Source organism: Triticum urartu, chromosome 2A, assembly GCF_056163025.1.
Source record: "Triticum urartu cultivar PI428250 chromosome 2A, HENAU_Tu73, whole genome shotgun sequence".
Taxonomy (NCBI): Eukaryota; Viridiplantae; Streptophyta; class Magnoliopsida; order Poales; family Poaceae; genus Triticum; species Triticum urartu.
The window spans coordinates 121,461,682-121,474,474 of NC_141874.1; the positions used below are offsets into that span (position 1 = coordinate 121,461,682).

Sequence of the window (12,793 nt, forward strand, 5' to 3'; positions counted from 1 at the left end):
GGTGCGCCCCCCTCTCTCCCCCCTTGGCCGCCCCCCTAGATGGGATCTAGGGCTGGCCGCCACCCCTAGGGGTGGAAACCTAGGTGGGGGTGCAGCCCCTCCCCTCCCCCTATATATACTTGAGGTTTTGGGAAGCCCAACACACGGTTCAATCTCCCTGTTGGCGCAGCCCTACCCCTCTCCCTCCTCGTCTCTTGTAGTGCTTGGCGAAGCCCTGCTGGAGTCCCGCGCTCCTCCACCACCACCACGCCGTCGTGCTGCTGCTGGATGGAGTCTTCCCCAACCTCTCCTTCTCCCCTTGCTGGATCAAGGCGTAGGAGACGTCACCGGGCTGTACGTGTGTTGAACACGGAGGTGCCGTCCGTTCGGCACTAGGATCATCGGTGATTTGGATCACGACGAGTACGACTCCATCATCCCGTTCACTTGAACGCTTCCACTTAGCGATCTACAAGGGTATGTAGATGCACTATCCTTCCCCTCGTTGCTAGATTACTCCATAGATTGATCTTGGTGATGCGTAGAAAATTTTGAATTTCTGCTACGTTCCCCAACAGTGGCATCATGAGCTAGGTCTATGCGTAGTTACTATGCACGAGTAGAACACAAAGTAGTTGTGGGCGTTGATTTTATCAATTTACTTGCCGTTACTAGTCTTATCTTGATTCGGCGGCATCGTGGGATGAAGCGGCCCGGACCGACCTTACACGTACTCTTATGTGAGACTGGTTCCACCGACTAACATGCACTAGTTGCATAAGGTGGCTAGCGGGTGTCTGTCTCTCCCACTTTAGTCGGATCGGATTCGATGAACAGGGTCCTTATGAAGGGTAAATAGAAATTGGAAATTCAGGTTGTGGTTTTCGCGTAGGTAAGAAACGTTCTTGCTAGAAACCTATAGCAGCCACGTAAAAAACTTGCAAAAAAAATTAGAGGACGTCTAACTTGTTTTTGTAGCAAGTGTTTTGTGATGTGATATGGCCAAAGGATGTGATGAATGATGTATGAGATGATCATGTTCTTGTAATAGGAATCACGACTTGCATGTCGATGAGTATGACAACCAGCAGGAGCCATAGGAGTTGTCTTTATTTATTTATCACCTGCGTGTCAACATAAATGTCTTGTAATTACTTTACTTTATTGCTAAAGCGTTAGCCATAGTAGTAGAAGTAATAGATGACGTGACAACTTCAAGAAGACACGATGATGGAGATCATGATGATGGAGATCATGGTGTCATGCCGGTGACAACGATGATCATGGAGCCCCGAAGATGGAGATCAAAAGGAGCAAAATGATATTGGCCATATCATGTCACTATTTGATTGCATGTGATGTTTATCATGTTTTACATGTTATTTGCTTAGAACGACGGTAGCTTAAATAAGATGATCCCTCGTAATAATTTCAAGAAATGTTCCCCCTAACTGTGCACCGTTGCGAAGGTTCGTTGTTTCGAAGCACCATGTGATGATCGGGTGTGATAGACTCTAATGTTCGAATACAATGGGTGTAAGCCAGATTTACACAGCAAAAACACTTAGGTTGACTTGACGAGCCTAGCATGTATAGACATGGCCTCGGAACACGGAAGACCGAAAGGTCGAGCATGAGTCGTATAGAAGATACGATCAACATGAAGATGTTCACCGATGTTGACTAGTCCGTCTCACGTGATGATCGGACACGGCCTAGTTGACTCGGATCATGTTTCACTTAGATGACTAGAGGGATGTCTATCTGAGTTGGAGTTCATTAAATATTTTGATTAAATGAACTTAATTATCATGAACATAGTCTAAATTGTCTTCGCAAATATGTTGTAGATAAATAGCTCACATTGTAGCTCCCTGTTTCAATACGTTCCTAGAGAAAGATTAAGTTGAAAGATATTTTAAGCAATGATGCGGACTAGGTCCGTAGTCCGAGGAGTGTCCTCACTGCTACACATAAGGCTTACGTCTTTGATGCACCGCTCGATGTACAAACCCCTACAACGTCGTCTGTGGATGTTGTGAACACCTGCAGACACATCCTGATGACTACATGATAGTTTAGTGCACCATACTTTACGGCTTAGAATCGGGATTCCAATGACGTTTTGAACGCCATAGAACATATGTGATGTTCCAAGAGCTGAAATTGGGATTTCAGGCTCATGCCCGTGTTGAGAGGTATGAGACCTCTGACAAGTTCTTTTGCCAACAAGATGGAGGAGAATAGCTCAGCTAGTCAGCATGTGCTCAGAATGTCTGGGTGCTACAATCACTTAAATCAAGTGGGAGTTAAACTTCCAGATAAGATAGTGATTGATGGAGTTCTCTAGCCACTATCAATAAGCTACTAGATCTTCGTGATGAACTATGACATGCAAGGGATGGAGTTGATCTCGGAGCTGTTCGCGGTGTTTAAGACTACAAAAGGTAGAAACCAAAGAAGGAGCATCAAATGTTGATGGTTTAACAAGACCACTGGTTTCAAGAAGGGCAAGGGCTAGAAGGGAAACTTCATGGATGGCAAACCAGTTGCCGCTCCAGTGAAGGAACCCAAGGTTGAACCCAAACCCGAGACTGAGTGCTTCTATTGTAAGGGGAATGGTCACTGGTAGCGGAATTACCCCAAATACATGGTAGATAAGAAGGCTGGCAACTTCAACAAAGTATATATGTGTTATTAATGTGTACCTCACTAGTAATCCTGGTAGCACCTGGGTATTGGATACCGGTTCAGTTGCTATTATTGGTGACTTGAAGCAAAGCTACGGACTAAATGGAGACTGGCTAAGGGCGAGGTGACGATGTGTGTTGGAAGTGTTTCCAAAGTTGATGAGATCACCATCGCGCGCTCCATCTGCCTTCGGGATTAGTATTGAACCTAGATAAATGTTATCAGGTGTCTGCGTTGAGCATGAATATGATTAGATCATGTTCATTGCAATACGGTCATTCATTTAAGTTAGAGAATAATGGTTATTCTGTTTACATGAATGATACCTTTCATGGTCATGCACCCTATGTGAATGGTTCATTGAATCTCGGTCGTGGTAATACACATGTTCACGCCAAAAGATGTAGAGTTAATAATGATAGTACCACTTTCTTGTGGCACTGCCGCTTAGGTCATATTGGCGTAAGATGCATGAAGAAACTCCATATCGATGGATTTTTGGAGTCACTTGATTTTGAATCGCTTGAAACATGCGAGCCATGCCTCATGGGCAGGATGACTAAGACCCCGTTTTCAGGTACAATGAAATGGGCAAGTGACTTGTTGGAAATCATGCATGCTGATGTGTGTGATCCAATGAGAATTGAAGCGTGCTGTGGATATCGCTATTTTCTCATCTTCACTGATGATTTGAGTAGATGTAGGTATATTTACTTAATGAAGCACAAGTCTGAAACGTTTGAAAAGTTCAAGCGATTTCAGAGTGAAGTTAAGAATCATCATAACAATAAGATCATGTTCCTACGATCTGATCAAAAGGGGATTTTCTAAGTTATGAGTTTGGCAATCACTTAAGACATTGTGAAATTGTTTCACAGTTGAAGCCACCTGGAACACCACAAGGTAATGGTGTGTCCGGACGTCGTAATCGAACCCTATGAGATATGGTGCGATCTATGATGTCTCGTACCAATCTAGCGTTTTCATTTTGAGGTTATGCGTTAGAGACAGCTGCATTCACTTTAGATAGGACACCATCTAAGTCCATTGAGACAACGTCATATGAACATTGGTTTGGCAAGAAACCAAAGTTGTCGTTTCTTAATGTTTGGGGCTGCGATGCTTAAGGCTTCAGCCGGAGAAGCTCGAACCCAAAGCGGACAAACACATCTTCATAGGATACCCAAAGGTGACAGTAGGGTATACCTTCTATCTCAGATCCGAGGGCAAATTGTTTGTCGCTAAGAACGGGTCCTTTCTCGAGAAGGAGTTTCTCTCGAAAGAATTGAGTGGGAGGAAGATAGAACTTGATGAGGTTGTCGAACCTTTACTTCAACCAGAGAGTGATGCAACACAGAAAGATGTTTTCTATGGAGCCTACGTCTGTTGAATAGGAAGTTAATGATAGTGATCATGAAACTTCGGATCAAGTTGCTATCGGACCTCGTAGGTCGACAAGGATATGTACTACTCCTAAGTGGTACAGTAATCATGTCTTAGATATCATGTTGTTAGACAACAATGAACCTACGAGCTATGGAGAAGCGATGGTGGGCCTGTATTCCGACAAATGGTTAGAAGCCATGAAATCCGAGATAGGATCCATATATTAGAACAAAGTATGGACTTTGGTGGACTTTCCCGATGATCGGCAAGCCATTGAGATAAATGGATCTTTAAAGAAGAAGACGGACGTGGGCGGTAATGTTACCGTCTATGAAGCTCGACTTGTGGGAAAGAGTCTTTTCACAAGTTCAAGGAGTTGACTACGATGAGAATTTCTCACCCGTAGCGATGCTTAAGTCCGTCGGAATCATGTTAGCACTAGCTGTACTTTTCGATTATGAAATCTTACAGATGGATGTCAAAACAAGTTTTCGTAAGAAAAAGTTGTATGTGATACAATAAAAGGTTTTGTCGATCCTAAGGATGCTAAAAGGTATGCTGGCTCCAGCAATCCTTCTATGGACTAGAGCAAGCATCTCGGAATCGGAATATATGTTTTGATGGAGTGATCAAAGCTTTTAGGTTTATACAATGTTTGCTAGAAACTTGTATTTATAAGAAAGTGAGTGCGAGCACTACAACATTTCTGATAAGTATATGTGGATGACATATTGTTGATCCGAAATGATGTAGAATTTCTGGAAAGCATAAACGCTTGTTTGAAGAGTGTTTTTCAAAGGAAGACCTGGATAAAGCCGCTTACATATTGGGCATCAAGATCTATATAGATAGATCAAGACGCCTGATGATACTTTCAAAGAACGCACACCTTGACATGTTTTTGAAGGAGTTCAAAATAGATCAGTCAAAGAAGGGGTTCTTACCTGAATTGTAAGGTGTGAAGTTGAGTAATACTCGAAGATTGACCACGGCAGAAGAAAGAGGAAGGACGAAGGTCATCCCCTATGCTTTTGTCATAGGCTCTATACGGTATGCCATGCTGAGTACCGCACCAGATGTGTGCCTTGCCACATGTCTGGCTAGAGGGTACAAAGGTGATCTAGGAGTAGATCACCAGATAGTGGTCAAAATTATCCTTAAGAGGAATAAGGAAATGTTTCTCGGTTATGGAGGTGATAAAGAATTCGACATAAAGAGTTACGTCGATGCAAGCTTAACACCTATCCGGATAGCTCTGAGTAGAGATACCGGATACGTATAATGGAGCAATAATTTGGAATAGCTCCAAGTGGAACGTGGTAGCAGCATCTACGATATAAAGTTTTGCGAAATACATAGGGATCTGAATATGGCAAGACCCGTTGACTATGACCTCTCTCACAAGCATAACATGATCAAACCTAGAACTCTTTGAGTGTTTATCACATAGTGATGTGAACTAGATCACTGAGTCTAGTAGACTCTTGGATGTTGGTCACATGGCGATGTGACCTGTGAGTGTTAATCACATGGAGATGTGAACTAGATTATTGACTCTAGTGCAAGTGGGAGACTGTTGGAAATATGCCCTAGAGGCAATAATAAATTGGTTATTATTATATTTCCTTGTTCATGATAATCGTTTATTATCCATGCTAGAATTGTATTTGATAGGAAACTCAGATACATGTGTGGATACATAGACAACACCATGTCCCTAGTAAGCCTCTAGTTGACTAGCTCGTTGATCAATAGATGGTTACGGTTTCCTGACCATGGACATTGGATGTCGTTGATAACGGGATCACATCATTAGGAGAATGATGTGATGGACAAGACCCAATCCTAAGCCTAGCACAAAGATCGTGTAGTTCGTATGCTAAAGCTTTTGTAATGTCAAGTATCATTTCCTTAGACCATGAGATTGTGCAACTCCCGGATACCGTAGGAGTGCTTTGGGTGTGCCAAATGTCACAACGTAACTGGGTGGCTATAAAGGTACACTACAGGTATCTCCGAAAGTGTCTGTTGGGTTGGCACGAATCGAGACTGGGATTTGTCACTCCGTGTAAACGGAGAGGTATCTCTGGGCCCACTCGGTAGGACATCATCATAATGTGCACAATGTGACAAAGCAGTTGATCATGGGACGATGTGTTACGGAAAAATTAAAGAGACTTGCCGGTAACGAGATAGAACAAGGTATCGGGATACCGACGATCGAATCTCGGGCAAGTATCGTACCGATGGACAAAGGGAATTGCATACGGGATTGATTGAATCCTTGACATCGTGGTTCATCTGATGAGATCATCGTGGAACATGTGGGAGCCAACATGGGTATCCAGATCCCGCTGTTGGTTATTGACCGGAGAGTTATCTCGGTCATGTCTGCATGGTTCCCGAACCCGTAGGGTCTACACACTTAAGGTTCGATGACGCTAGGGTTATAGGGAATAGATATACGTGGTTACCGAATGTTGTTCGGAGTCCCGGATGAGATCCCGGACGTCACGAGGAGTTCCGGAATGGTCCGGAGGTAAAAATTTATATATGGGAAGTCCTGTTTTGGTCGCCGGAAAAGTTTCGGGTTTTATCGGTAATGTACCGGGACCACTGGGAGGGTCCCGGTGGTCCACCAAGTGGGGCCACCAGCCCCGGAGGGCTGCATGGGCCAAGTGTGGGAGGGGACCGGCCCCAGGTGGGCTCGTGCGCACCCCCACCAAGGCCCAAGGCGCAAGGGAGAGTGGAAGGGGGCAAACCCTAGGCTCAGATGGGCCTAAGGCCCACCTAGTGGTGCGCCCCCCTCTCTCCCCCCTTGGCCGCCCCCCTAGATGGGATCTAGGGCTGGCCGCCACCCCTAGGGGTGGAAACCTAGGTGGGGGCGCAGCCCCTCCCCTCCCCCTATATATACTTGAGGTTTTGGGCAGCCCAACACATGATTCAATCTCCCTGTTGGCGCAGCCCTACCCCTCTCCCTCCTCGTCTCTTGTAGTGCTTGGCGAAGCCCTGCTGGAGTCCCGCGCTCCTCCACCACCACCACGCCGTCGTGCTGCTGCTGGATGGAGTCTTCCCCAACCTCTCCTTCTCCCCTTGCTGGATCAAGGCGTAGGAGACGTCACCGGGCTGTACGTGTGTTGAACACGGAGGTGCCGTCCGTTCGGCACTAGGATCATCGGTGATTTGGATCACGACGAGTACGACTCCATCATCCCGTTCACTTGAACGCTTCCACTTAGCGATCTACAAGGGTATGTAGATGCACTCTCCTTCCCCTCGTTGCTAGATTACTCCATAGATTGATCTTGGTGATGCGTAGAAAATTTTGAATTTCTGCTACGTTCCCCAACAGTGGCATCATGAGCTAGGTCTATGCGTAGTTACTATGCATGAGTAGAACACAAAGTAGTTATGGGCGTTGATTTTGTCAATTTACTTGCCGTTACTAGTCTTATCTTGATTCGGCGGCATCGTGGGATGAAGCGGCCCGGACCGACCTTACACGTACTCTTATGTGAGACTGGTTCCACCGACTGACATGCACTAGTTGCATAAGGTGGCTAGCGGGTGTCTGTCTCTCCCACTTTAGTCGGATCGGATTCGATGAACAGGGTCCTTATGAAGGGTAAATAGAAATTGGAAATTCACGTTGTGGTTTTCGCGTAGGTAAGAAACGTTCTTGCTAGAAACCTATAGCAGCCACGTAAAAAACTTGCAACAAAAATTAGAGGACGTCTAACTTGTTTTTGCAGCAAGTGTTTTGTGATGTGATATGGCCAAAGGATGTGATGAATGATATATGTGATGTATGAGATGATCAAGTTCTTGTAATAGGAATCACGACTTGCATGTCGATGAGTATGACAACCGGCAGGAGCCATAGGAGTTGTCTTTATTTATTTATCACCTGCGTGTCAACATAAATGTCTTGTAATTACTTTACTTTATTGCTAAAGCGTTAGCCATAGTAGTAGAAGTAATAGATGACGTGACAACTTCAAGAAGACACGATGATGGAGATCATGATGATGGAGATCATGGTGTCATGCCGGTGACAACGATGATCATGGAGCCCCGAAGATGGAGATCAAAAGGAGCAAAATGATATTGGCCATATCATGTCACTATTTGATTGCATGTGATGTTTATCATGTTTTACATGTTATTTGCTTAGAACGACGGTAGCTTAAATAAGATGATCCCTCGTAATAATTTCAAGAAAGTGTTCCCCTTAACTGTGCACCGTTGCGAAGGTTCGTTGTTTCGAAGCACCACGTGATGATCGGGTGTGATAGACTCTAATGTTCGAATACAATGGGTGTAAGCCCAACACACGATTGAATCTCCCTGTTGGCGCAGCCCTACCCCTCTCCCTCCTCGTCTCTTGTAGTGCTTGGGGAAGCCCTGCTGGAGTCCCGCGCTCCTCCACCACCACCACGCCGTCGTGCTGCTGCTGGATGGAGTCTTCCCCAACCTCTCCTTCTCCCCTTGCTGGATCAAGGCGTAGGAGACGTCACCGGGCTGTACGTGTGTTGAACACGGTAGTGCCGTCCGTTCGGCACTAGGATCATCGGTGATTTGGATCACGATGAGTACGACTCCATCATCCCGTTCACTTGAACGCTTCCGCTTAGCGATCTACAAGGGTATGTAGATGCACTCTCCTTCCCCTCGTTGCTAGATTACTCCATAGATTGATCTTGGTGTTGCGTAGAAAATTTTGAATTTCTGCTACGTTCCCCAACAATGAGAATTGAATTCAAACATCTGGGCATCGTTGCTCGACCGAGAACATTGAGAAACTTGGTTTTAAAATTCTTGTAAATCCAAAACACGTCTGAAAATCATGAAACTTGGCGTGGATGTCATGTCATGGTACTACCATGTTGTGGTAAAACAATTGGCCGAATAGGAACATATTTTGGTATAAGCTTCTTGCAAACCCAAGCTTCTCTCAAGAAGGCTCGTGGTTCTGAGAGGGAACATGCCACCTTTGAGTGCGAAATGATATACGTTGTCCCGCTTGAGTTTATTTACAAAGGCAACATAGAACTACATGAGTGCCCTGTTAAATTTTGGAATTATTCCGGCTTCGTTTGGCCTTATTTACACATTAATTGAGTTTTTGGTCATTTAATGTGCATAATTCAAATTTGAACTACAAGCACATGCTCCCGTGCACCAAAGTTTGTTGAAAAATCACATTTGTGTCCTCGGGTGAATTTCTAGGTCGCATGCAAAAAATGAGAATCAAATTCAAACATCTGGGCATCGTGGCTCGGTCGAGAACATTGAGAAACTTGGTTTTAAAATCATGAAACTTGGCATGGTGTCATGTGATGGTAGTACCATGCCGTGGTAAAAAAATTGGCCGAATAGGAACAAATTTTGGTATAAGCTTCTTGCAAATCGGAGCTTCTCTCAAGAAGGCTCGTGGTTCTGGGAGGGAACGTGTCACCTTTGTGTGCATAATTCAAATTTGAAATACAAGCACATGTTCCAGTGCACCAAAGTTGGTTGAAAAATCACATGTGTGTCCTCGGGTAAATTTCTAGGTTACATGCAAGAAATGGGAATGAAATTCAAAATTCTGGGCGTCGTGGCTAGGTTGGAAACATTGAGAAACTAGTTTTTTAATTCCTGTAAATCCAAAACACGCATGAAAATAATGAAACTTGGCTTGGTGCCATGACATGGCACCAACATGCTGTGGTAAATTTGCAGTCCGATTTGCGAAGGCGCACACATTAATAATCAACAAAGTCATTTTGGAACAAGTGCTGTCACGTTACAATCGGAAACACAAGTATTGTTGAAACCGTGGGCGTTCTACTTACTAGTACCATTTACGTGCCGCCACGCGTCCCCATTTTTTATTAGCTAGGAGGCGCCGTGCAGGGTAGCTATTTGAGTAGTACGAGAGGCGTGCGATCAGACCCCTGCGCGTGCTTATTGGGAGGAGAGCCCTTTGACCTTCATCCGCCGTCCACCTCTCTCCCAAGGTCTCCATTAATGGCGCCCGAGCCTCTGTTTAATGGCGTGGCTATGTCTCACTCGACTGAGATTTAAGAGAGAAAAAAGAAAATCTGAAAGCACGGATCTTGATGTAAGATCTGACGGACCTATATAGCATCTACTGCGACTTATAGCAAGACTGATGAATATATAAGGATGATTAATTTTTTTATCAAAGAAGGGCTTGTCCCTTCCGATTTTCATTACTGAAAACCACCACAATTCACAAGAAGTTCAGCACAACTCCAGCCTAACACGAAGGACTAAAAGCTACCAGATTGAAATCGCAACATCCCAAGAGGCCAACAAAGGCCAAACATCCGCGCTAGAACCCAACATTACAACCGATGACACAATCCACATCCTAAACCGATTATTACATCAAAAGAAACCAGGAAACTGAAGGAAGCCCAGCAGCAACTAGAAGAACAGCAACGCCAGGGTCGCCACAGCAAGAGTTTTCTTCATCCCAGCCTCGCAACATTGATCTTCCATAGAAAGATAAGGATGATTAATTGTCTTATATAATTAGAAAGATAATTAAAAAAGCCACATGCGGCTATGCCCGAAATACACAAGGGAAAAAGAAGAAGGAAGACAAGGATCTGGCTCGCTGATCTCTACTTTCTTGATGCATTGCTGCAGGCCGCGGGAACTAGTCTCCGCGGCGAGCAGCGATGAGCTCTTTCATGTCCTCAAGACACTGCTTGAGAACATCCACGGATTCCTCCACCAGCCTTTGGCGCTCGTTGTGGAGCATGTCATTCTCGTCCATAAGTTTCTTGACGATGACGCTGGTCCTCTTCAACAAGGCACTGGTCTCCTCCTGCTGGTCTGTACTTCGGACGATCTTCTCCCTCAGTAGGTCACGCTCGGCCCGGAGCCTCTCATTGCCCTCCCTTAGTGCGCCGATAGCCTATTCAAACGAGGCTTTCATGTCATCCTGCAACTTCGCAAAACGGGAGATCTGATCCATCTGGCCATGGACGATCGCATGCATGCGCCTGTAACAGTCGTCGCCTGCACGCGAGAAATTTTCCCAGGCCGCCGCGGCGCGGCAGGACATCTCTGCCGCATTCGTGGGGCGGCAGGACATCTTTGCTGCTTCCGCGGCACGGCCAGACCAGTCTGCTGCATCGACGGCGCGGCGGGACCTCCGTGCTGCTTCAGCGGCGCGGCGGGACCTCTGTGCTGCTACTTCCGTGCGGCGGGACATGTCGGCTGCTCTCACAGCGAGGAGGGACATCTCTCGTGCTTCCACTTCCATGCTCGCCTCTCCCAGGTGGCAATCTCTCGACCCAAAACTCACGCTGGCCATGGCAGACGCAAGGGAAGGATGTTGAATGGCTTGTTTGTTTTTGTGGATGAGGAGTTGAGGAGGAATGCGCAGTCATCTTGGCATACTAGTATTTATAACTGAGTACTAATACGCTCCTAAGTGGGAAACCGTTTAGGTTGTGATCGGTGTGAACAGGTTTGCAATTCAATATAGCATGGAGTAATTTCGAATGTGACGAGACGCAAGCTCAAAATTTATTGACGGTTCAAGTTTCGAAGTGCGGCACTATTCCCGGATGGAGTACTTCTTTTTCTACTCTCTCCTTTCCAGTTTTATAGGGCTTATCTCAAAATTTTAGTTTTTTCATTTTATAAGGCTCAATTTGGTTGTTCCCTAACACATGTTCAGATTCCAAGGTGCATTAAATCATTGCATGCAAGTATTAAGAGGAAATTGACCAATGCATGTACTTTATGCATGCATGCATTGCAATTAATGCATTGATAAACATATTTTTTTATCGCCACCAAAACCCACCATTTCTTAAGCTAAAGTAGACCAAGGTAATCCTTATATTAGCATATTACTAAGATAAACAGAAGGCACTGTAGAAACATTTTAGGACGTGAGCTTGTCAATCTGAATGTGGAGGAACACAAGCTTAGCCCCAGCCAGCAGCTTGGGCGGAACTGTCAAGAAGGTCAGCTCCTGCACGTCGATGTCGTCGGGATCCTTGTTGCTTGTCACCTCCATTTCCACCTTGACGGCGTCGGTCGTGCCTTTGGGCTCCCCCGGCGGGCCGTTCGCCCATAGCTTGGCCACATAGTGCGGCAGTGGGGACGCCCCCGCTCTGATGCAGACGACCGACACAACGATAGGCACGCCGATGTCGAGCACGCCGCCGACCAAGAAAAACGTGTGGCGGTCCTCCTCCGCGAACAGCAAGAGTCGTGGCTCCAACAGTGGGACTTGCAGCTGGAGCACCTTGTCGTACTGGATCCTGTGCATGGGCATGGGATGCGCGGTGCTGATGTGGTGGTAGAGCGCCGGCGGCGGGCCTTCGTAGCCGCAGACGGGCACGGGGCATTTGCAGGGCGCGAGCGGACACACGCTCTGGTGATCGGCGAGCTTGTCGTAAGTGACGTATCGGTGATCTCGCCCTCCTCGTGCACAACCATCTCTCGACTTGGGTCGGGGTATTACAAAGTTTTACCGTCACATATTTTATACTACTTCAAGGTGCATTAAATCAACACATGCAAGTATCAAAAGGAGAGTCATGGCATGCATGCGTTGTAATTACTGCATCGGTAAACGCAAATTATTGAAATATATCGAGTGCGGTGCTTTGATGTGTCGCGGCAACTCGTACATCAACGAGAAGTTTGATTATCCTCTCCCTCCCCGACTTAACTACACCTGCCTTTGGCTATATGACAGGTT

General features: G+C 45.9%; 1 protein-coding gene across 1 annotated transcript in view; it reads right to left on the reverse strand.

Moving 5' to 3' along the window:
* LOC147984217 (uncharacterized) overlaps positions 1–12,364 on the reverse strand; it is a 37,842-nt gene extending 25,478 nt beyond the window's left edge. Inside the window, exon 1 of the mRNA XM_087541011.1 lies at positions 12,006–12,364. Coding sequence (XP_087397137.1) covers positions 12,006–12,364 — 359 coding nt within the window. The remainder of the gene's footprint in view (positions 1–12,005) is intronic.
* Positions 12,365–12,793: the final 429 nt, after the last annotated feature.